Genomic DNA, 26,856 nt, shown 5'->3' on the forward strand with positions numbered 1-26,856 from the left:
AGTTCTTGAATTTTTTGGGGGAACTCTTGATTTTTTTTCTTGTATAATTTTGCAATTTTTTTTTTTTTTAAATATTTTTGGCAAATATTTTTAAAATGTTTTTTTTTTGTTTTTTTTGCAAATTTCTGAAAAACAAAAAAAGACATTACATGCATCATTTTGTAAATTAAAAGAAACTTTCATTTATAATAATTTTTCACCAGATTTGAACTTTCTTTATTGTGAAGATAAAGTAGATCTTGTGGCTCCTGAATGACTTTAATCATTGCTTATTTTACAACGGGTAACACAGTTGATGCAGATTTCTCAGACACACACAAAGTGAATTATTTCATCTAAGTTAATTATTTAAAAGGTTTTTAAAACAGCTTTGTCATGTTAAATTATTATTTTGAACAAATCATACTGAAAATAATCAACAAACATGTTTTCTAGTGTTAATTTTGAAGCGCAAACTTGACATTTGAGAAATCATGTGAGCCACTGTTAAACTGGTCAGCTGGATTCATGTCCACTGACACGTTCAGCTGAAGGTCTCCAGGTTACAGAGCAGTTTTTAGGGGTGGAGGACTGGATTTCTGTCTGAGCTTAGACGATCCAAACACAGCAGCTGTAGAGGCTTCAGACCCCCCACAGTGACAGAGACAGCTGACGGTTTGAAATGTGTTGATTAAAGCTCCTGTCAGGAGTTTGTAGCTGATGGTGAAAATGAACCATCAACAGGAACAAGGTGAGAAACCTTCACGCTGCTGAAGAAGCTGTTTCTTTACATTTTCAGGAAAACAGACTGGAAGAGTGATGCTTCAGGGTGTGGATTTCTGTTTCCAGCAAACGCTTCTCACATCTTCCCAGAACACAATCATCTGCAAAGACAAAAAGAGGCTTTGTCCACAGAGGGAACCAGAATCAGACGACAAAGCCGCGTTTCCACCAAGCAGACCGGTTCGGTTCGTCTCGGCGCGCATTTTGTGGCGTTTCCCCTGACTTATCCTGGGACAGATCCCCAAATAACCGAGACGAGCCGTCCCACTTTTTGGGACCCTTTCGTATGGGTGCCAGACTGAACCGATCCGCTCTCTGAAGGTGGAGCAACAACACAGCAGACTGTTGATTGGTGGAAAGAATCATCACTTACAGTGCGACTTCTTCGTTGGATTTATTAGCAGAGTAAACTGTGTCGCGCTGCTACAGTGTCACGCTATTGTTTACCAGCTGCAGCTTTTGGCATCCGGCTTACACGCTGCCCACCACCAGAGGGCATAGTTTGCTGTGGAAACATAAACGGGATCTGGCTTAACTGTACCAAACCGTGAAAAACCATGCTGAACCAAACCGTACTGCTTGGTGGAAAAGTGGCATCAGGAGCCGTTTACAAGACAACAGTTTTAGGCTGAAACGCAAAAGTTTTGTTGCATTTCAGCCTCACGTTTACATGGAAACGGCGTTTCAGCCGACCTAAAATGCAAACTTTTGAAATTAGCCTCCAGAGTGGGATTTTTCTGAAACGCTTCTGGCACCGTTGCTGTGTAAACAGTAAGCTGGCGTTTTCATTAGAAAGACAGTTATAGCACCACCTACAGGCCTGGCATGCTTACTTACTTAAAAAAATCAGTTTACACGGACTGAAAACGCTGATTTTTTTCCCCTCGTTTTCACTGCGTTTTAGCATTTTCAGACATAACATTGTGTAAACGGGGCTTAAAGTGATAAGCAAACACCCCCTCCCTGCTCCTCTGCAGGTTTCCTCTGCACTCAGACGGGGACATATTTTACTTGACCAAAAACACAAATAAACGGACTCCCACCGAAAAACTCTGATATCGGTCTGCATTCACGCTTTATTCAGAGAATTTTCAGCACGTTACTTTCACACAAAAACACCACTAAATAAGGCTCTAGTTCTCATCGTGTCTCTTCGTCCTGGCAGACTACCTGCGTTTGTTTATATCTGGCACTCCGTGCGCGTGGACTGATACACTAAGCGGCGAGCGCCTCGTAGCCAGCTGTGGCTCTGCAGCGGAGGTAGCGCCGTTTCACGACACGATGAGAACTAGAGCCTTATTTAGAGGTGTTTTTGTGTGAAAGTAACGCGCTGAAAATTCTCTAAATAAAGCGTGAATGCAGACCGATAGCAGATTTTTTCAGTGGGAGTCCGTTTATTTGTGTTTTTGGTCAAGTAAAATATGGCCCCGTCTGAGTGCAGAGGAAACCTGCAGAGGAGCAGGGAGGGGGTGTTTGGTGCGAGCGCTCTGGGCTTCTGCTGCACAAAATCACTGCTGTAGGGGTAATTTCTGCCCTAAACCTTGTGATAGGACCCAACTTGTTCCATCCTGAAGGATCACTTTAAAGTGACTTACAGTAGCTTTACATTTGCACAAGTTTTTTTTCATTAATCACAAAATTTAACTTAACTTTTTAAGTAACACTAATCGAGTGTTTGGGCTAAAACTGTAACTTGAAGTTCAGATTCCATCACAGATATTTTCTCATTAGCTGCCGCCATTTTCAGAGCATCTTGAACGATCTTTCAAGACCCAAACAATCTTGTTTTCTCTGACTGTGTAAACGCTAAAACTACCTAAGAAGAGTGGACTCTCTCCTCTTTTATGTTTCTCTTCCTGTTTTCGATCCAAAAACAGACCAATCGTACTTTTCTTGATCGCGTGCATCGCACCGCTCTTCCTCTCTGAGCTACGACGACACATCCTCAGTTGGAGCGTGAACTGCCTGAACTTTTTTGACTTGCAGCGTCTCATTAAGCCTCTGTCATCTCACATCTTCTCCTCATATCCATGCTGAGCTCTCGTCCAAAGAGCACATCGCTCTCACCCACAGTAGTTTACGAGCAGGATTTTGATTGGACGGAACGGAGCCTTCTGTCTGTGCTTTGTGTTCAATTTGTCTGTATTTCTGCACATTGAAGCAGTACCACTAGAAAACATGGGGGGGCAGTGTTGCTGTTACTACCTGATACGTAGCTTTAGCAAGACGTCAGGAAGAAATAACAATGGAGTATTTAATGATGTATTTAACAGCATCACCTCCACCACAGCCGCCATGTTTGTTTTTAAGTTTGTTGTTGTCATAAACTTTTGACTCTGGACTGCCCCCTGGTGGTTGTATTGGTTAACCGCGGAAACATTTCTGTACGTAAAGGGAGGATAAAAGGGCCAAAACCTTTCCTCCTGTTTGTTCAAGTCCAAACAAAACGCACAAAATAACGAGTAATGATCATTAAACACCAGTTTCCCTCTTAGTTTATGTACGGGTATATTTCAGTAAGATTATCAGGGAAAGTTGATAAATGTCAGTCTAATCAGGAATGTAGAAAATTCATCTCATTTCACTACAACCTTTTTTCTTAAAATGTCTTTTTTCCATCCCTGATACCAACACGAAGGACAAATTAAAAATTAGAAACCTTCATGATTTTCTCTCTATTTATCAAAACTTAAAAAATAAATATTCTGGTGACATTTTTTTGCTCTCTTCGATCACGCTAAACGCCTGACTCACTGGTACAACATCTCTGTCATCCGCGCTCAGCACCGTCTCTTTGTGGCGCCGAACAAAAGCAGCCGTTTGATTCCTACCTGACGCTTGTCAAACCTGCAAGGCCGTGTCAGACGTGATGTTTTCAGACTGAAAAGAAAAACACTGTGACCATTTCACGTAAAGTCTTTCACGTTATTTAATCTCTGTCTCTACCACCAGCTTTTTAAGAGACGTTTCATCTCCAACTTTCATCTTTTATTAAATCTGAGACGCTGGTTTCAGTTTTCACCAAACGCTCTGTCATTTCTTGAAGCGTCTCTTTTTGTTTTATTGCCCACACGTCTTTGTTTTACCAGCAGAGTGAATCTTAAAATCCCCGGTGAGTCGGCGCGGTTCAGTAAAACGTGTTTATTTCCCGTCAGGGCAGTAGTTATTAATCTTCATAGCTCTGATTCCTCGCTGATCTTTGCTGCAGCTCTGTTGTGTTTCACTCGGCTCTCCTCTGACTCTCACAGCTGTGTTTGGAAAGTGACAACTTAATAGCACCTGAGCCTGGAAGATTGTAGGGGTACTTATGATTAAAGACTGGTCTCAGCAGGAAAGGATGGTCGGAGCATTGTTTTCAGCCTAAAAATGGAAAGAAGAGGTGTCTGCACTCCATCTACTCCATCTTTGGAGATGTGACGCGATTACTTTAATCTGTGTTTATTAGAGATGTTCAGATCCACTGGTCCAAACCTGTCCAGTAGATTTTAACAGCTGCGTTTCCATTACACCTAAAATTCTGCAAAACCCAAATATCAAAGTACAAATTAGTGGCGGAAACACCAAAACTTCAAAAGAAAACCTCTTAAATTCAGATAAAGTTTTTACGACCTCATGATGTAAGTTTCAGAAGTTTTGATATTGAACTTTATCGCAAAAGTGCAATGGAAACACCTTTATTTCAAAAATATATCACGTTGTCGTGACAACCCACCGCCCTCACCTCCTCGTACATGTCCCCGTCCCCGCAGATGTTGGTGTTTCAAGCCAATGATTCTCTCTGCAGTGACCAATCAGCTTAGAGATGATGAAGTATGATGTCATTTATCGGGAAATTTCACGTGCAGCCTCCTGATCCCTGTGGTGCTTCTTCTGTTTTACGTCAGAATAAAAAGAAGTTTGTGTTTTAAAATGTGAGCGAAGAGGTCAGGTAATCCAAAGAAGCAGGTGAGCACAAAACTTCTAGCTTCCAACGACGATAGGCTTCAAAACTCGGCTTCAGAAACAGATTGGTGACATCACACAGTCTACGACGATGGTCTTGTGGCTCCTTGTAGTTTTAAAAAATATGACTGAAATAAAGATTTTTTATTTTTATTCCAGAGGGTATTGATGATTAAAGACACTGACACTAAATAAAATCCTGTGTTAACATTTAGTTGAACTAAATCTTCATCCCATCTGTCAATAAAGCCTGCCACCGCTCTACTTCACCTCCTACAACATCAACAGCCCACCAACTTTCCATGCACCTGTGGCTAACCTCAAGTTTTACAGCCCCGGGAAGATAACTACATCTACAAATATTTTTTTTTACATTTTTAGTTTTTCGAATTCACTTAATTTGACATTTCTTCTAAATGTTTTGCAAATTTTTACATTTTATTTTCTTTAAGTTTTTTCTTTTTTTTTTTTTTTTTTGCTGAATGTTTGGTATTTTTTTTTACATTTTCATTTTTTTATTTTTTTTCAAACCTTATTAATTTTTGAAATCTTACTTTTTAAAATGTTTGGCAATTTTTTAAACTTTTTTATTTTTTTTTTCAAATGTTTTAAATTTTTTTAAATAGATTTTTTTTTTCTAAATATTTTGCAAATTTTTCAACATATTTTTTTTTCAAATTTACTTATTCTTTTTTCTCGCAAATTTTTGAAATTTCAATGTATTTGTGATTTTTGCAAAACATCGCTATTTTTTTCAATTTCTTGCATTTTCAGAAATTATAATTTTTTAACAAATGCTCAGTTTTAAAATTTCAATAACTTTTTTTTAGATAATTAAATACCAGATTTGACTATGATTAAAATTCCATGCCTTTTATAACATTTATTGTGAAGATAAAGTAAGTTTTGTGGCTTCTGAGTGACTTTAAAAAATATAAAAATCAGCAAAAATGTCAATTTTGTGATTTAAAAATTTTTCAAAAAGAAAATAAAATGAAAAAGAAATAAACTAACAAAAATAACTAAATCTACAAAAAGACTAATCTGGAAGAAAATACAGATTTCAATTCTGTGTGGATGGATTCATTTAATTGACAACGTGCTTTAAAAAATGCTTGATATGTGGCAAAACATTAACAAACAACAAAAAAAGATGGAAAAATTGAAATATTCTTTTATAGATTCAATGAAATGTTTGCAAACTTATTAAATTTCATTTCCCTTTTCTTAAAAAAAGACATTTCAAAATTGACACATGTATTTGTAGGATGAGTGTTAGGGCTGCTCTCGGGATAACTTTGCCAAATCTTCTCTGCTGATTCCAAACATAATTTAGCTTATTTAAAAAAAAGAAAAATCCACTGGAGGCTCAGTCCTCTCCGTTTGGAGCCAGAGTTAGTGTCAGAAACCAGCCGAGCTGAATTTGATTGGATTCAAAAAGTAATTCCTCTGAGCAGAGCTGGGACAGCTCTCCTATTTTTATTGTCCTCACACAAATCATATTCATTCACATTCACGTTTGGTCCCTGCCCGCCGCCCCCTGCATGTTGGGATTCACTGCATATGAGGAAGGTCACAGTCTCCTCATCGCTGAGCACAGATCTGCTGTTTTCATCTGTTTCTCCTTCTTCTCCTTCCCCACGTGTCCACGGCCGAGCTGGAGCTTTCATGGACGTTTAAGTGACATTTATTATTCATTCACCTCTCCATGGCTGGCTTCATTGAGCTTTTGTCACTTTTTTCCTTTCAGTGAGACACCAAGTCTTTCACCTCTCCAGTGATTTTTAAGTGGAGATAGAAATCTGAATGATAACAGACGCTCTCCGGCTGATGAAGAGTCTGTCACTTCGTTTTCACCTCAGAGAGATTCACAGATGGACGTCCACTCCCCGGCTCTGCTTCTGTAAGCAAAGATATCAGTCATACAAAGCCTGCCTGACCCACATCTTCATACGTGGAGCAAATGTGCCCTATTTATACAGCGTGTTGCTCATCCCACTTGTGTCAATTAGATGAGTAATTGGCCCAATCTGCTGTCACTGTCATGAAATATGCACGCGGGATGAATCATGCAGGAGGGAACTATAAGTGGATGGTCATTAACATACATAACCCCACGAAGCTCAACACCTCATGGCCTGTCGTTCATGTTATCCTCCTGGACACACACACAGCTCGAGCCTGGTTTCTTACACACACACACACAGACACAGTGTGTGTGCAGTGGCACCCTGGGGTGGCAGCAGCTTTGATGTCGTCAGCTCGTACAAACACACAGATGCGACACACACTGTGATGAAACTAATCTGTGTTAAAACTGAAGGAGTGAAGGCAGGGCCTCGTGTTTAACGTCTTTATCGGCGTCGGGGACGTGAATTGAGTGACACGCTCCGTCAGATGCACAAACCGTGCTGAGCTGCTCTTTGGTCTCTGTGCAGACGTAAGGAGGAGGGCGTCTGGCTGCCTTCCTCTTGTTTAAAGCTGGGTTATGAGTCTCCTGTGAGTTATCTCCACTAAATGACAAAACGGGCGGCGTGGCGAGCAGCAGCAATATAAGCATCTGAAAAAAGAAATGGCTTTCCACGAGGCTGGGAAATTATTTAGAGCTGTTTGCCTGTTGGAGTGAAGCTTACGCAACCACAAAAAAATCATTTCAGTTCCACTTCGAACAGGGCGCTATTTTAGGAGAGGAATGTCTTCACATTTATTTTTTTAAGTTGTTTTCCTCTGAGATGTTAATGAGAGGCTCTAAATGGAGCTCACACAGCAGGGTTGAACAAAGCGTCCATTTAGTGAATCCAGATCTAAGGAGAGCAGGGAGAGTTACTGAACATGTCATAATTACCTCAAATGATCAGTTTGAGATGTTAAACCACTGTTTATTCATGTCTCCAATGTACAAGATCTAAACACCATGAAAGGATTAGAAACATAATGTGATCATAGAGCAGGGGTCTGAAACCTTTACTTTCATAGGAGCCATTTTTCCTCAGCTCACCTGGATTAAAGCCATTCAGGAGCCACAAAATCTACTTTATCTTCACAATAAAGACAAGAAAGGGTAAAGAATTCTAAACATAGTTAAAATCTAGTGACTAATTATCTAAAAAATATATATTTTTTTAATTTATAAAATTGTTTATGTGATGTCTGTTTTATATATATATGTATATTTGCAAAATTACAAAAAAATATGAAATTTGAAAAATTTGCAAAAAAATTTGAAACAAATATTTTTTTGCAATTTCATTTATTTTAAATTGACCGAATTATTAAAACTTTTGCAAACATTTTTTTTTTCAAAATTTCAGTGTATAAATTTATAATTTCATATAAATTTGAAAAAAAAAAATAGAAATTTAATTAATTTTCAGACATTTTTATCAAGTTTTAAATTTCAGTCAATTTAAAAAAAAAAGGAAATTCCAAAGATTTTGAAAAAAAAATCCAAAAAATTTCAAAACAAATATTTTTTTGCTATTTCATTTCTTTTAAATTTACCAAATTATTGAAAGTTTTGCAAATTTTTTGGTGATTTTTTTTTCTTTAAAATTTCAATGTATACATTTAATAATTTAATTTTAATTTGGAAAAAATAGAAACATAATAAATTAACAGTCATTTCAAATAAGTTTTAAACTTCAAAAAATTCCAAAAATTAACAAGAATTGAGATTTATTACATTTGCAAAAAAAATTAAAAAAACAAACAAAAAAAAACTTGAATTTAATTGAATTTGAAAATATCTCTAAACTCATCATTTTCTTGTGGGTTGCTAGTGTCTTGCCACAAATTAAAACATGTGTATTGTATGTGTAAACCAGCACGTTGTCAGTGAAATGAATCCATCCTCACAGAATTAAAATCAGTATTTTCTTCCAGATTAGTCTTTTTGTAGATGTAGTTATCTTCCCAGGGCTGTAAAACTTGAGGTTAGCCACAGGTGCATGGAAAGTTGGTGGGCTGTTGATGTTGTAGGAGGTGAAGTAGAGCGGTGGCAGGCTTTATTGACAGATGGGATGAAGATTTAGTTCAACTAAATGTTAACGCAGGATTTTATTTAGTTCCAATGTTTTTATCAATCAGCACTTTTCAATATTTTACAATGATATTATTTAAGCTACAAGGAGCCACAGGTTGAAGACCCTTATTTCTAACTCAGCAGTGTAGAAGGAATTAAGAAGATAAGGTTACCCATTAAGCTCACCTGACCAACAGAGGGCGCTCAGTAGCTGTTAGTGAGGAGGCTCAAAGCTTACCTCTGGAGTCAGTATTTCCAGTAAGACTGCTGACGACAATAGGCTTCAAAACTCTGCATCAGAAGTAGCTGGGTGACATCACAGATACCACGTTCATTTATCATTCAGTCTATATTTCACTGTAATCTAATCACTCCAAAATAAACTTTTATTCCTCCCATCTGTCAGCCTCACTGAAGGCTGTGCTGTGCAGGAAGCTGGTGGGGTTGGTAAACATTACAATAAAGGCTACACATCTGCACAGAGACTGCACATTGCTGGCTACAGTTGATGTCTTTAGGCAGGATCACAGTTTCACATTTTTCTCTTGAAAACCTCCTCTTGATTTTACCTATTAGGCTTTTTTTTCCCACATATTTGTTTTTATGATATTTGTCTCAGTTAAATCGCAGTTGCTAAAAAAAAATCTATAGTTACAGATGAATTAACTCAACCCACCAAATTGTAATTTTTCTTGCGTACCTCAGCAACTTCAATTTTATTTAAGTTTAAAGACTAGATGTGACTTTTCAACAACATTACTAACTGGGGGGGGTCAACCGTCATGCTGCTTCAGGTTCAATGATCTAACTTTTCTAAATCACATCATCTCAGGACTCTTCAGAGGACGACTGCAGGATGTTTGTTGTTGAAACATGTCGAGATAAAAAAAGAAATCCAGCTACAAGACCTGTCTAGCTGTAACTTTCCAAACAGCGTCACACGATCAAGTATTCACAAAGAACAACTCAAACTTTGAAGATTTGCTGCATCAAAAAGTTTCTTGTCACCATCCCAATAATAGACTGATGATCTGTACTTCGCCAACTTATGGGCAAACGTACAGATACGCTGGAGGAGGTCCCAGCTGAAAGGTTGCTGACACCACAGAGAGACGACGGAGAGACGACGGAGAGACTGCGTGGGCAGATTCAGAGAGATGAAAGAGAAGACACGAGCAAACAAATCTGACATGTCCTCACAACCTCTCACTCGTCACTTTGGGCAAATTAAGGATTGGAAGCTCGACTGGAGCTAGTTTGAGAGCAAATATTGTGCAAATAAGGAACCTTGTATCCAAAAAGCAAATGTCACTTTGTGCTTATCAGGGACTTCTCTTCGTCTGACATTTCTATTCTGTTACGAGTGGAGACTGAACATCCTGACAAGGACGCAATTTGTCTTTTTGGCAGATCAGGATGCAGCTCTACAACATTTTATCTTTTTTATTTTTTTGCTCCGTCTTAGACTTTTCAACCTCTGACTCTTTTTTCCCCCTTTTCCCATTCTTCTTAAGACTAGAGCCACAGAAAAGCAGCTGGCCTTGGACACAGCTGGGGAAGGATAGGAGTCCAAAACTGGTTCATGTTGAGAATCAATAAGAAATGTTTCAGTCCAGTGATATTGTTACCCTTTATGCTTAATGATACCCTTATTCATATTTTACATTATCCTGAAGCTTCCAGACCTTACGTCAACTAGTCTGCCGCAGCTAGCTTAGCTTAGCAGTTAGATAACATTTCCCGTTAAAACTCTGATTCAGGATTCTCAGCTTCACTCTCTCACAGGAGATTCCTGTTCATTGCATTCAACATGGTAAAAATCGCCTTATTTACTAAAAGCAATATAAACAAAAATTGCTAGCTTGATGGTAACATATAGAGGAAAATGCATTGATATGTTAGCAGTTAGCATACACAGTCTTTGTCAACAATACTAAAAACTCCAAATGTCAAATACTCAGAGGCAAATGAAAGAAAAGTTACTTGCAGGCTCATGGCTGGCTCTATAACTACGGCAGGGTTCCAAACAACTTAGAATAATGCTATAACCACTTTAAGACACTAGATGGCCTATTTGAGTCAATTACATCACTTCCTGACTCTACCTCCAGACATATTTCACATTCCTCGAAAAAAATACACAAGAACGTCAGCTGTAAATCATCGTTAAACATTACATAAAGCCTCGTTTTTAACCTCGTATAACTAATGAAAACTAAACTTCTCAGAAAAAAGAGGACTTGAATACAAGACAGCCAAATGATATCTTCAAATCACCACAACAATCAGACGTGACAAACATTTCTACCAGGTGTTTTAATTTTTCAAAATTTGACCCATCCCATCTGGAATGACTGGAGAGATGGATTTTTTAACCTATACTGCAGCCAGCCACCAGGGGGAGCAGTTTTTGTGGAGACCTCACTTCAAGCCAAGCAAGATGACGTTCATTTTTTTTACACTCTATGGTGCTGATTCGATTTAAATTATGATTCTTCGATATTTCAGATTTTTTTTTGAGATTTTTAATTATCTTTTTACCACCAGACCATGTGAAAAAGTTGAATGATCTCTACAGACTATTGTGTTTCCCCAAAAATGCACACCACATGTGAGCCAATTCTGAGGATTTGTTTAGGGGATCTGACATACCAACTTTTTTCCTACCCAACATATAAACAACAGCTGATATAGAGGAATTAAATTTGATTAAAAAAACAAAAAAAAACAACAACTTTTGAACAAAAAAATCACCATTTAAAATCATTAAACAAAAACCCGATATTACGAAACATTGTTTTTTTCTCCCACCTCTACAAAACAGTACACATCAGTTGCATTCCACTTGTTGTGACATCACGTGCATTCCACTTGTTGTGACATCACGTGCATTCCACTTGTTGTGACAACACGTGCATTCCGCTTGTTGTGACATCACCATTCCCTCTATATGGAAAATTACATTGAGATGCTAGCAGTTAGCATACATTGGTAAAACTTTGGCTTCAGAATAGAATTTCAATGTTCAGCACAGAAACATCTCACAGTTTGTCTTGGTAGAAAAATGAGAGTCACCCATCCGTAGGAACTGAGCGTCGCCATACCGTCAACACATAGCGGAAAAGGCAAACCGGAAGTTGGTCTTCATCTATTTTTTCACTTTTTCAGCTTTACGACACCATGCAGGAACTCAGGCGCCCCTTAGAGCCAATAATACCAGATCTCAATGAAACACAAATGAAATTTCGACGTAACCAGATTTTGTAGACGTTATGCTGTTGACATGTATTATGCACATTTCAAATGAAACGGTAATTCATGTAAAAAACAAAACAGAAAACAAAAATTTAAACCAGAAATACAAAAAAAAAAGTGGTTAAGAAACACAACCAGGGGTAAAGCGCCAGTCTGAATTCCATTAACCAGGAAAATAAAAACATATTTTGTTATGAAGCCCCGAATAAAATCTCAAATATGTCCAACTTTCAGTTTAATGAGAGCACCGTAGCGCCAAAAATGTCAAAAAGAACACCAAGAATATTTTAACTTTTCTTTTTCTTGTCTTGTTATGTGTATAATTTAGTGCATCTTAGTTGGATGATTGCTGTATCGTAGCCCCTGGCTGCAACTATGTTAACTATTGTTAATTGTACTTTGATAATACTAAAAAAAGAAAAAAAAAAAAAGACTCCAAAAACAAAAGAATCTTTAGTACTGTAATAACTTTAATTGCACATTTTTACATTTTAAAAAAAAAAGAAAAAACTCACAAAGAAATGAACATTACTCTCTCACAGGAGATTCCTGTTCAACACATTCAACATGGTATAATTCTCATTTACTAAAAAATGATACAAACAAAAGTTGCTACTTTGGTAATACTAAAAAAAAAAAAAAAAGGACTCCAAAAACAAAATAATCTTCAGTACTGTAATAACTTTAATTGCACATTCTTACATAAAAAAAAAAAACCAGAAGAAGACCAACTTCCGGTTCACCTTTACCGCTATGTGTTGACGATATGGCGACGCTCAGTCCCTGCAGATGGGTGCTCTTGAAAAAAATACTGACAACTGTCAAATACTCACATAAGAGAAGTTACTGCAGACTCAAGGCTGGCTTCATAACTAAGGCAGGGTTCCTAACAACTTAAACTATTGCTATAACCACTTTGAGACACTAGATGGCCTACTTCAATCAATATTATATTACAAAACAGTACATCAGCATCACATGACGAAAATTTTTACTTTTTTCTGTTTAGTTATGCCCAGAGATACCCAAAGCAAGTGACCAATTACACGTTTATTCACTTATAAACTCAATTACATGTTGCTGACTCAGAAAACCTTTAAAGCTACTTTTTGTTCAGAGAAAATTCACAGGAGGAATTGATCAGGAACTTGGATCAATAATCAGAATCCATATGAACAGTGGTGTCAATAAAGTCTTATCAATACCCTCCCCTGCTATCAATGATGTAATCAAGTGTTGGTTGTGTTGGATCAATTTAGGAATCAATGCATGAACATCTTTTCTACTCTTTTTGTGCCGTCTCCAGTTAGTTTTTGGGGCAAACACCAGCCTCAGGTGTTTTTTACTGTAATATCATCCTGCCAGTCACACACACGCTGGCTCTGCAAGGCCGCTGCCTTCGTGCTCGGACAGAAAAACACACGCTGGAGACCAAACAGAAATCCATTAAATACTTGATGCAGCCACAAACAAAGTCAATACCTTTGCATCTTTGAAACGTCCCTGCGGATTCATAAAGCCGCTGACCCGCATGGCTACGGGGCTTGCAGAGAGCGTGTAGTTATTTTGAGTGAATGTCAGCTGGAGTGTTCACTTCACGGCGCAGACGGGCACGCTCGCAGGTGAGCTGTGCTTTGTATGGAAATGGGCGCAGAGAGCAGCTACATGGGGAGAGTGTGACCCCAGTCAGGGTCCAGTGGGACGGAGAGGGAACATGACTGAGCCAACCTCTGCATGAGCAATGAGGAGGAGGAGGAGGAGGAGGAGGAGGAGGAGGAGGAGGAGGAGGAGGAGGAGGAGGACTGCAGAAAGCTGCTCAGCAGTAGTATGTTAACAGCACACCAGGCTGTGTGCACATACAACGCGTGTACGTGTGTGTGTGCATGTGCTGTCCGGTACATGTAGGAGCATGATTGGCGTGCGCGCAGGGAGGATGGAGCTGCCAGGCTCTGATTGGCTGCTCTCCCTCGTAGGGTGTGGCCAGAATATGAATGACTGCTCCCAGCTTTCGCGCTGCCAGGTTTTGGGGACAGTTAGCGAGGAGGGATGGGGTGTTTGAGATTGTTCGTGTGGAGCTTGTGAGAAAAAAAGGAGGAGGAGGAGGAGGAGGAGGAGGAGGCAACTGAGAGAGAGCGAGGAAGGGAGGGAGGGAGGGAGGGAGCTGGAGGCAGCGAGTGCTGGACTGGCGCTCAAACACTGCAGTCTTTCTTTGGCTTCTCTGAGGAAACTGTCTTTCTCTGCTCCCTGCCGCTCTCTGCTCCTTCTTCTCCTCCTCTCGCTGCTCGGCCATGACCCCGCTGGACACCTTGCTCTCTTTGCCGACGTAGAGAGGAGGACAGGGACACTGTAGAGGAGTAAAGAAGGAGACGAGAGGAAGAAGGGACACAGCGCACACTTTGCCTCTCTGATGAGAGTCTGGGAATTAATTAAGAGCCGGCGGCAGTGAAGGGGAGCGCACCGGGGGCTCGTAGTGAGGAGCAGGACGGGGATAGGAGCCAGCTGAAGCGGCGAGGTGATAGAGGAGTGAGGAGCGGGCTGAGGAGAGGCTGAGACACTTTCTGGAGATAAGACAGAGAAGTTAGGACGCGAGGGGAGATGCTTCACTCTCATGTCTTATTCATCCTTTCATGCTTCCTCCCTCATTCATAACACCATCCTCCTCTCATCGCCGTGTTTTCTCCTTCTCCTCCTCCTGCATGTCAGCAAAAGCACATCAGCCACATGCTCAACGCTCAGCCGACAAGTTGATTGGCTGAAGCAGGGGTGCCGTTCCCGCTCAGGATCCTCTGATGAGAGCAGGTAGGACGCGTCCGGATGATTTAAGCTCCCCAAAGAAGAAGGAGGAGGAGAAGCCGGAGCGGTCCAGTCCCAGCCCGCCGCTCCTTCACCTGATTGAGCTGTTCGGAGATGAAACTGTGAACCAGCTTATCGCAGTGAGCGTGACACCTGTGCTGGCGTGATTACAGGGATGTGCAGATGTGTGTGTGTGCTGGGATTATGTCCTAAACACACAGACTTACACAGGTGTGCAGCGGGATTATGCAAAGTCGATAAAGTGGCGCTGTGGGATTAAAGAGGGAACTCTGATCAAGTGAATGGCAGCACATTATCTACCACAGATTAACTCAGATTAAGAGAGACGTGTAATTAAATCAGCACTTCCTGTGTGCGACGTCAAAACCCTCCCCGACCCTCCATGGAGTAACTTTCCGTCCTCTGTTTGGACTTTTTTTCGGTTAAAGACTTTCCACGATGAGACGCTCAAGCACGGATGAGACCCCGTACAGGCGCAGTCCGTCTCTGGACAGCAAACCCGACACGCCGCCGTTCAGTTCCGGGTTTCACCGCTTCAGCGGGGAGTTTGAGTACAAGCGGCCGCCGTTTGCGTTCGGCTTCCACACGACGAAGGGGCCGCAGACGTCCAAAGGGCGCTACGCACAGGGGAAGAAGTATGTGGTGTTTTACCTGGACCTCTCCTTCATTTTCCTCCTAGAGCTGCGGCGCTGCAGGATGGCCGAGGGTTGCATGATGGCGCTGCGATATGGGATGGTCTTCTTCAACCTGCTCTTCTGGGTGAGTCCACCTTTCTGTCTCTGAGCTCAAGCTGTGCGTCTCGTTGATACTGTGTGTGTCTGTGTGTGTGTGGAGCCAGAGTGAGGCGGGGGGAGTGTGTGAAAGGCAGATCATGCATTTAGAGCGTGTGTGTGTGTGTGTGTGTGTGTGTGTGTGTGTGTGTGTGTGTGGGTGAGCCAGCTTTTTCTGCTCCCATACAGCGCTCACAGCGTGGGCGTGCTCTGCATTGTTGGCCGCGCAGAGCTCTGGGATGTTTGAAACCTTGCGTTGTGTGTAAACGAGCTAATCACAGAAACACCTCCGTGCTGCAGCTCCACACCTCACCCCCGCCTCACCCCCTGCCTCCCCCCATGCACAGTCAAAGCACCTCTCAGCCCATCAAAGCATCTGCTGTCAATCTGCCGGCTCTGCCTGATGCTATCTGAGCGCCGTGGGGACGTTGGCTTCTCGGTGTCTGTCTGCTTGTGTCAATCCCGCTCTGATAGCCTCACAACAGATCACTTTCATTTGCAGTGTGAGGCCTGTCATGATCCGCAGCCGGGTGTCACATTAAAGAGCTCCACGGCTGGGTTTCTATTTCTCCTGCAGACTTTTTGTGCAATGCGATGCAACTTCTGGGAGTTTGAAGGGATGCTCGCGCCCGTGGTTACCTCACTGGGTTTACTTTGATTTGTTTTACTCCTGCTCGCGCTGGTAATAGAATGAGATGAGGCCTTGAACTATGAAATGCAATCTGGCCACCGAGATGCAATCTCCCTGTGGGAATGAGTGACCCCCTCACCTCCACATCCTCCGTCAGCAATAACGCGCTGTCAAAGGAGCGCGGCGGTGCTTCTTATTAGGGCACGCTCTGAGTGTGTGTGTGTGTGTGTGTGTGTGTGTGTGTGTGTGTGCATCGCCTTCGGGGTAAATAACGGCCGCTTGACCATGATGAACCATCTCCTCCTGTGCAGCCAATCCCGTTATGATCCTCCAGGTGAGAACAGAGGAGCTCCTCCAATTTAAAGCCTGTCTGTGAGGATCAAAGTTTCCGCTGCAGCTGATTGCTGATGTCAGACCTCAGCGTTTCACTGCTTCAGGAGCAATTTACAAGCTGTTACACGCCGATCCAAACCTGTTTCTGAACATCTCATTCCAAATTTAGACTCCTGACTGTGCGTTCACACCAAAACAAGCAAAAGAGGCAAGAGGGGCAAACACGCCGGAGAAAGCGGCTAAAATATTAAGCTCGTCACGTGACTGAAGACAGCGTAAAATCGCACTTGTCTTATATGTATGTATATATGAATGTATATATATATATATATATATATATATATATATATATATATATATATATATATATATATATGTAAATATATAAATATATTTATATATAAATATATATATATATATATATATATATATATATATATATATACACACACACACACATATATATATATATTTATATATATATATATATATATATATATATATATATATATATATATATATATATATATATATATAAATAAAAATATATTAATTTTATTTTAGGTATTTTTAAAATTATTTTTTAATATTTTTATTATTATTATTATTTATATATATATATATATATATATATATATATATATATATATATATATATATATATATATATATATATATATATATTTTCTTTTTCTTTTTTTAAACTGTAATTTTTTCACTGAACTCTTCAGTTCTTATAACGGTATCTTATTATGAATTTATATTCTAGTTATTATTGTTATTGTTATTACTTTGTATGTGTATGTATGTGTGTATAGCTTATTATTTTCTTTTCCTTTTTTAAAAAAATATTTGAAATATTTTATTATTATATTGATTTTTTTTTTTTTTAAATTTTTTTCCTTTCTTATATTTTGAAAAACTTTATGCAGAAATGGCCTTTTTTTGGGAGGGGGGGGTTATATACGTTTATGTAAAAAAAAAAAAAAAATAATAATAATAATCGCGCTTGTTATTTAAAGGAGCTGCACAGCAACTTCTTCTGCTCGCTGTTGTTCAACTTCAGTTTAAAGCATGAACGTAATAAAATCACCATCTGATCAGTCACGAGAGGATTGACAGACAGGAAGCAGTTTACAAAGGAGGTAATATTAATTTATTTATCCACGACATCAAACTTTTATAGTTTCGAAATATACTTAAATTCATGAAAAAGTTCCAAACTAACGAAAAAATACAAGCTGTCCTTCTCCACACTATTTTAAACGCTCCTTTAATCCTGATTTTTCTGGTCCTCTTAAGTCCGTAACACAAAACAACGTTGATCCACAAGAAACGAAAGATAAATCCTCAAGGAAGAAAAAAGGTTGCCCAAAACAGGAAGTGGAAACCAGGTTACCGGCGTCTGTTCAGATCCCATGGAAGGATCCAGAAGGATCCAGCAGAGACTGTTTGGTAATAAAGTAACCTGCCCCCCCGGCGTCTGGAGCCCTGGTGTCATCTCATTCAGATGAAGCAAGAAATGCTAGCATGCTAGGCTAGGCTACGTCTTTGCCACAGACTACACTTCACTTTGCTATTTTCTGCTGTTACTGCACATTTTTTTTAACTCACCAGAACAATCTACCTCCTCCACGACATGTTTTTTTGTTGTTGGGGCAGTAGCTAAAAAGGCGGTCAAAGGACATCTCTACTCTGATTGGTTGCCACCGCTTGCCGCTGAACTGCGTCGTAGCTAATTACTATAAAGTTAACCGAGGCTCAACTTCTCATCTGGTGACGCTTTTGATGCTTTAGCGGCTCAGGACGCTGGGCTCTCATTGGAAATGAATGAACTTCCGGCATGCTGCCTCTTTTGCCTCTTTTGCCTCTTTTGGTGTAAACGCAGTGAGTGACTTCACCGTGTCGTCGCTGACCTCGATAAGCCGTCAGCAGCCGGAGATGGGACAACTGTTGTAGAGACTCCACAGTCAACACAGATTACAGGAACACCGGGTCAGTCTAAATATGTTTGATTTGAGCTGTACTTTCTCTTTCACAGTGGCACAGCAAACGAGGGTTCACATCCTGCAGGGAGCGGAGGAGCTCAGCAGGGGACCTCATTAACAACAGCTCTCTCATACATAGATTACTGACACCAGCGAGACTCCCAGCTCCACCAGCTCGATATGTTCTGACAGAGTTTGGAGGGAGGGGATCTCTTTTTTGAGAGTAACACGGCTTTAATCAGCCGAAAACGCTTCTGTCACGCGCACGCAGACGAATGTGAGCGGTAACCTCTGCTCGACGCAGAGCGGTCAGAGGAATTCATGATGAGGCTTCAAACGGCGTGCGAGAAGCTGAAGAAGTTTCCTGTGTTTATTCTCACTCTATACCTGAGACCTGCGCTGTTTTCACACCTGGTTTATTTGGAGGTGTTCCAAAAAAGGAGCCTTTAATGTGTTTTGTGAACAGTCTCACCCACTCTGACAAAATAAGCGCTCATGTCAACTAGAGGAGGTGCTGTGAGCTGACGTCTACTCAAACGCTGGTAAAAATCGACCCAGGGACTGATAAGATGCTCCTTTATTCATCCCACAAGGGGCAAATTTACAGTTACAGGGCAATCATTACAATAAGAACATATAAAATAGACAAAATATGAGTTTAACCCACAGCAAGTGGCATTGTGTGTCTCGTGTTAGCTACATTAGCCACGTCTCCATGAATAGCATGATGCTACTCAGCTCGTATTCCCTCTGGTGCCGGGTTGGCACACCTAGCTTGTCCATCTTATTGGAGATAGATCTTTAGCCCCATTTCCACCAAGCAGTCCAGTCCGGTTCAGTCCGGATGCTGAAAGCCGCAGCTGCTTAACAATAGCGTGACGCCGTAGCAACATGACACAGTGCAACCCGCTAATAAATCCAACAAAGAAGAAAAACGCGATGCAGCATTTCGTCCTCTCTGTGATTGTCATGTAGCTCTTTGATGCTGTCGGTGTAATTGACGATTCTTTCAACCAATCAATGGTCTGCAGTGTTGTAGCTCCACCTTCTGAGAGCGGATGGGTTCAGTCTGGCACCCATACGAAAGGGTCCCAAAAAGTGGAACGGCTCGGGTCAGTTATTTGGGGATCTGTCCTGGGATGAATCGGTGGAAACGCCACAAAATGCGCTGTACCGAGACAAACTGAACCGGTCTGCTTGGTGGAAACGTGGCCTTACATCCCTCATAACGATAGATTAAAAAGCTGGTACTTGTCGTTTCTTCTCAGGCTGTATTCAGACCAGAAAAGTCCACTTATTTGGTCCGGACCAAAAGTGGACTTTATTTATTTCGTTTGGTGCGGTTCGTATTCAGATTGTACTTTTTGCAAGTGGACTATATTCTGTAAACACATCCAGGTGTGTGAGGATCAGTGCTCTCATTGGACAGCACTGACAAAGGGCGGCACACAGAGTACAGACCTGGAAATGGAGGTAAACATGTGTTTGTGCTCTTATTAGAGCTGCTAAATCATTTTCAGTTTCAAGAGCAGCTCCTTCAAAGCAGCTTAACAACACCGTTTACAATTTAGGAACAGGAAGACCAATGATCGCAGCAAGGAGGCGCTATGCTCTGCCTGTCCTGACCCACAACATGCTAGCTACAGCGTGGCTAAACAGAAGACGGAGGATCAGGGATGAACCAAAGACGGTTAGGTTACGGTGGCTCTATAGGCCCAAAAGGCGCATGTATCCTGTGGTTAGTTCAGATGGACCTTGGTTTGTATTCAGACCTGCACCGGAGAACCACGAATCGCACCAGAGTTCGTTTGGAAGCGGACCAAGACCACCTCAAAAAGTGGGTCTGGGTCCGGTTGCTTGGTCCGCACCAGGGTTCGTTTGTGTCTCTTCACACCTGCATGAAAAGTCCGCACCAGCGTGGGAAACGAACCCTGGTCCGTTTAAAGTGGACCAAACAGTCCAGGTCTGAATACGCCCTTTGTTCACACTGCAGCACCAGAACATCGTCCTCTCTTCCTTCTCCTCAGCTTGTGGGCAAACATCTGGCCTAGCACCGGTTAGCATGGGCATGCCATGGACTGCTCACAACAGATCTAGAATGTAAATGATGCAACCATAGTTACACGTCGGAGACCCTGATTAACATGTGAACATGAGACTCCAAATGCAAAGAGGGCTAAAAAGTAAGGGTTAACCAATTATCAGCAGGGCCGATTTTTAGCATTTTGAAGCAGATCGGCATTGTCCTCTTTTTTAAAAATCTGGTAGCTGATTTGAAACTAAATTTCAGACTGTGTTATTTGGGCCCTGAAAAACAGTATCAATCTTTCTCTCCTAAAAAAAGGAGAAAAAAGTAGATAAAAAGGACAAGAAGAGTGAGCTGCTGCAACGAGCGACCACTCGAACAGCGCTTAGCAACTCAGAAACACAAAGCTGCTTGACTCATTTGACCGTTATTGTCAGTGAGGTTGTTAGCATGAAGATAGTGAAAGGCTAACGTTGTGTGGACAGCTTTCTGTGATGGTGTGAGCTTCGGCCTGTAAAAAGAAAAGGCAGAAAAGAAAAAAGCATCAGTTTGAATCTTTGATCAGAAAACAAGCTTGAGGCGTGAGAGCTCTCACACACATAGCTCTTCACCTGATGAAAAGGTTTTGTTGAGAGTTTCTTTGTTAGGTTATAGTCACTGCTGACTTTCAGACACTTAGCTCCTCAGTAATATAAAAAGAGTGTCGCCTCAGTGCACACAGCATGGCAGAAAAACATAATTGTCTCTTCTTAACACGCCTCATGTTGGCTGGAAATGTTCTCCTCCTCTGGTGTAATGGACAGAGATCACTTTACTCCCAAATATATTGATTCTACATCCAACATTAAAGCTGCTGGGCTATAAAGTTGACATTTATTTAGCCCATTTCCCCCGCAATGATGCAACCAGAGCAAAATGAGGACACAGCCAGCAGAGCAGGAGCTATAAGAGACGGAGACCGTGACTCAACAGATCATCAGAGTCTTACAGAAAACCAGGGCTTCCTACAGGAGGGAAGACTCGCCTCATCCTTCTGACCTGTGCTGTATACAGACCCACTGGTAGACACGGTTACTCATGCATGTTTTAATGACTACAACTCATTAGTCCTGACTGAACTCAGAACGCCAGAGGAAGGTTGAGGGTGTTTTTACTCCCCTGTCCACTGTAGGTGACCCCCAGCTGTGAGGGTCTTGGTTTAGTTCCTCCTAACCAATGGTCTTTGAGCCTGATGGTGTGAATGTGTGTCTGTCAGCTCCCGGTGTTCCAGTTTAAAGAGTGACCCTGTAAACTGGAGACCTTCAGCTGAACGTGTCAGTCACAGAAGAAGTCTCTGAGAATTCGTGTGTGAAAATATCCTCTTCAGAAAGTTTTTCATGAGAATCCGGAGACGTCTGAGAAGGATGCATCCTGCTGAAAGCTGCCAATCAATGGACTTGTCTCCTTTAAGTGTCAACAAATCCATCTGCAATGCCATAAAAGCTCGATCAAGCCAGCGCTGACTGAATCTCCTCAATGCTAATGGCTAACTGCTGTGCTACACATAAAGAACGGAAACTGTTTCATATAAGGACGTAGTCTCTGCTTCATCACCTGTCTGTTCCTCATACAGAGTAATAAAGCGTGGCGACGGCCATATTGGAATTGCTGACTCAGCAGGCGGGCTTTGAGCCTCCTCACTTACAGCTATAGGATGCCTGTCAGTCACATGAGCTGAGCTGTGCCTCTGATTGGTCAAACTCGTGATCCTAACATCTTCTAAACTACTGAGTTTAGAAAAAATTCAAATTAATGATTCTGACCCAAGCCGTTTTTTTTGAACCAGGTAGTAAATATGTTTTTAACGCCTTATAATGCGGCTTTTTGCACCTCTGCATTGGCTTCTTTCTCTAAACCAGTTGTTTACCCTTTAATAAAAACTTGTCTGTCTCTTTTAATGATGCCGTTCATGCTAAATGGTCTTCATCAGTGTCTCGCTGCCCTCTACTGGTCTGGTGGTGTATTGCGGTTACTTTTTTTTCCTCCGTACATCCCTGGTCTTCAACCACAGGCTAAAGATAGAGAATGAGGTAGCTCAAATTTTTAATTGTTACAAATTTTGAAATTTCAAAATTTTTTCCAAAATTTGTCAATTTTTAAAAATTTGCTAGAAAAATTTTATGTATTTTTTTCCCAATTTTTTTTTTTGCAAAATAACTTGATTTTATTTTTTAAATTTTCAACATTTTTTTTTAAATTTCAATGTATTTGTGTATTTTTTTATTTGCGTGATCCATCTGGGTCTTTGGCCTGTGGTTGAACCACAGTGAAACAATGGGGACTATAGTTCTTGGGAATATTTTACGAGGTTCAAAACGTTCCTGGACCTACAGTAAACCAGCTATAGCAGATTGTCTGACTGTCACTAATATTAGATTACAGGCTGAAGTTTTACTTCACACAATAAACCCATCATGGCATTGATTTGAATACGGCTCTATGTTAAAATGAAGTAAGAACGTTCAGACGACACAGAGAAACACAGTAGGGCTCCCCATGTTGACCTCTATCAGGATCAAATAAAAATAAGCCATGATGGTTTAGTGCTTCCAGCAGCATCGTCAATAAGTAACAAACAGCTGTAACCCCCTGTTTGCTGTAACAGGTGGTGTACAAAGTGACTCTGGTTTAACTTACAGGTGCTGTGAGCTGGTACTTTACTTAAAACCAATAACTACAGAAGCAGAGTGTCTTTGGAGAAAGATACCTCAGGCAGCAAACACACAGGAGCTGATAATCATTCAGGAACGAGGTCTCTGTCCTGAAATATAAGTATCCTCCCCCCTGAGAGAGGGAGAGCTGTATCCTCTGAGCTTTGTCCAGCACCAACCCCGGTAATTGTGTTTCCACAAAGCACCTCACCAAACAACACTCCTCTTGTGAGCTAGCTGCCAGTGAGCTGCAACCAGCAGAGCCTCAGGTGCAGCTTGTTAGCTTGGCAGAGCGAGGAGGAGCCACTTCAGCCAAACAGCCAAGGTTTGATTTTAAATCACCGCCAGCTCCACGGTCTGTCAGCCGCCGAGGATTAGGCAGACAGATTGCAAGGTGTGCTGCTGAAGACATGCTCACTTCACCTGCACCGTCTGCAGAGTCTGGAGAAGGAGGCAGGGTTCGTTAATGAGCCAGGCACTGATCTTAGGATTAACCACATTCCTCCAAACATTATCCCAAAGACAGCAGGCGTATTAATGATGGAGTTACTGTTGATGCAGGTGGAGATTATGCACAAAAATGTCCAAACTACATCTGAGCAGATTCCTGCATATAGAATACACCAAGGGTCTGCAACCTTTACTTTCTGGGAGGGCATTTTTCCTCAGCTCACCTGGATTAAAGTCATTCAGGAGCCACAAAGTCTACTTTATCTTCACCATAAATAATATAGAGTAGATAAAAAATTTTCCATAGTTAAAATCTAGTGATAACTTATTTAAAAGAGACGTTGTTCAAATTCATAAAATGTGATGTCTTAGTTTTTTTAATTTTTAATAAACATACAAAAAAAATCAAAAATTCTGTATTTCAGATATTGCAAAAAAAAAAAGACAAAAATCATGAATACATTGAAATTTTAAAAATTAGCAAAAAAAATATAGAAGATAATAAGTTAATTTGCAAAAAATGAAATTTTCAAAAATTTAACAAAAAAAGTAACATTTTTGATCAAATTTTAAAATTCTCATTTTTTTTTTTTTAGTTTTAAAAATTTGCAACAAATTTAAAAAATATTGATTTTTAAATAATAAGATTTTCTTTTAATGCAATTTAAATTTCGAAAATTTGCTAAAATGTCAAACATTTTTAAAATTCCGAAGATTCTTTTAAAAGAAGAAGGAAATTCATAAATTTTATGAATTAAAAAAAAAAATTAAGGAATACTTGAATCTGATTTTTTGAAAATCTGTATTTTCTTCCAGATTAGTCTTTTTGTAGATGTAGTTATCTTCCCAGGGCTGTAAAACTTGAGGTTAGCCACAGGTGCATGGAAAGTTGGTGGGCTGTTGATGTTGTAGGAGGTGAAGTAGAGCGATGGCAAGGTTGCCCCAAGTGGTCTGAAGCTGTATTGCAAGGAATAAAATATGCAAATAATGCATAACAAATATTTTTTTTTGCAATTTCATTTCTTTAAATTGACCAAATTATTGAAACTTTTGCAAATTTTTTTGGTGACTTTTCTTCAAAATTTCAATGTATAAATTAAATGATTTTTTATTAATTTGAAAAAAAAATAATAAATTAATTTTCAGACATTTTAAACAAGTTTTAAATTCCAAAAAATTGCAAAAAATTGAAAAGAATTGCATTTATTACATTTGCAAAAAATTTAAAACTTAAAAAAATAAAGGTCATTTGATAACATTTTAAAATATCGCTCAACTCATCATTTTTTTTGTGGGTTACTAGTGTCTCGCTCCATATCAAACCTGTATAAAACCTGCACGTTGTCAGTTAAATGAATCCATCCTCACAGAATTAAAATCAGTATTTTCTTCCAGATGAGTCTTTTTGTAGATGTAGTTATCTTCCCAGGGCTGTAAAACTTGAGGTTAGCCACAGGTGCATGGAAAGTTGGTGGATGTTGATGTTGTAGGAGGTGAAGTAGAGCGGTGGCAATGTTGCCCCAAGTGGTCTGAAGCAGTATTGCAAGGAATAAAATTAATTCATTGGTATCGTACCACATACCTGACAGAGCTCCTGCTAATTTGTCGGATATTTGAAGTGAATGAGAGGTTAAAGACAGTTAGATGCATGATTTTCATGAGCAAAGGTTGACTATCTCTCATAAGAAGAATCAAATGTTTTCTGTCAAACGAGCCGATCGAGTGTCCTTCTAGCATCAGTGAAGAGAAAAAGACACAGAGGAAGCTTGTTGTCATGCGTCCATGAGCAGTGACAGCTCTGACTGAAACGACAGGGTGCCACTGATGGACTTTTGGGCGGGAAGGTAAAGAAAAACAGACAGGATGGGTCTGACTCTTGCAGAGCAAACACAAATACAACAACTAAGCCTCAGCTCATAACGTGCTTTCTGAAAATAAGTGGATAACAGCAGAGATGAAACCCACTGACCCTGGAAACCTGTTTACATCACTCTCTATGTTCGACTACATCTGCGCCAGAATGTAGCACGGACGATAAAAATAATCAAAGCAGCATCAGCCTGGCTGCCAAGTACGCTTTATGTACAGAGCGCGCTCACAGAAGCTGTAAGTGTTAATATCCTGTTGGTTCACATAGTAACTGGGACGCTGTCCACCCGTCCTGTTTAATTCATGCCAGTTTTTTGCTTAGGTGTTCATTCTTCATGTGTAAGAAGAAGACGGGGAACGTGACGGACTATACATATCCTCCTGCAGAGGAACAGTACAAGTTGTCTTTAATACTTAATGTGTGCAGGCTGGAGACGCGGCTCTGAAAGGGTTTGTTTCCTCTCTGAGCGGTGGTGGGGTTAGGTTTCACAGGAGCGTGGAGAGAAGTGACGAGCCAGGGTTAGAGAGATACAGTGAAAACAGGAAAACAGAGCAGCTTCTCCAAACTGTCTGTCGTTAAAGGTCTGCATGACTCCTCACAGGTATTCCTGTTTCTTCTACCCATAAAACATCTGTGTTCACCCTTACACTGTGAAGGCGATTACTGACACACTTTATGTCAGTAAATAAAGCTAAAAAAGACTCCTTTTTATTTATCCCTGAGAGGAAATTCAGGAGTGGCGTTCATGTCCAGTGTTAGCTCCGTTAGCCATGTCTGTGAATAGCATGATGCTACTCTGCCCTCTGGTATTCCCTCTGTTGCTGGGTTAGCACGGCTAGCTCGTCCATCTTAATGAAGATAGATCTTATGTTCCCAATAACAATGTCGTCACTTCTTAGCTCACACCTGAGAACCAGCACGTCGACCTCACTTCCTTTTTCTCACCTTGTGGGGAAACATCTGGCCTAGCACCAGTTAGCATTGACCTGCTACAGGCTGCTAACAGCTGATTTCACATGTGAACAATGCAGCCGTGGTTACATGTAGGATCTCCAGACAAACACAGGAGGAAAAGTAGTAAAAATATCACTGAAGACACAAAAAGTTTGGTGTCCACGACCAACAAATGAGCCATACAAAGTAATGATCCACTCCAGACACAAAGATTACGAAAAAAAGACAAAAAAGTTACAAGAAATGGACAAAGAAGAAACCGGGCGGCGCCTAGCAACAACACAGTAATCTTATTTGCTGATAAGTGCAGCTCCAGGCATTTCAAACTCATATTTGTCGGTGTTTTTCAG

General features: G+C 40.5%; 1 protein-coding gene across 3 annotated transcripts in view; it reads left to right on the forward strand.

The window, feature by feature from the left end:
* The window catches only part of tspan4a (tetraspanin 4a), a 308,346-nt gene that overhangs the window by 52,021 nt on the left and 229,469 nt on the right, over nucleotides 1-26,856 (forward strand). For 2 of the 3 annotated variants that reach the window (XM_074667196.1, XM_074667195.1), the window contains one exon: nucleotides 15,474-15,553. In XM_074667196.1, coding sequence (XP_074523297.1) covers nucleotides 15,491-15,553 — 63 coding nt within the window. In that variant the 5' untranslated portion in view covers nucleotides 15,474-15,490. Of the gene's footprint in view, nucleotides 1-14,098; nucleotides 15,554-26,856 lie in introns of those variants that run through there. The other variant, XM_074667194.1, reaches the window with a different exon arrangement.

The sequence above is a fragment of the Halichoeres trimaculatus genome, unplaced genomic scaffold (genome assembly GCF_033239565.1).
Source record: "Halichoeres trimaculatus isolate MK-OKI-2021-1 unplaced genomic scaffold, fHalTri1.1 fHalTri1_scaffold_3, whole genome shotgun sequence".
Classification (NCBI taxonomy): Eukaryota; Metazoa; Chordata; class Actinopteri; order Labriformes; family Labridae; genus Halichoeres; species Halichoeres trimaculatus.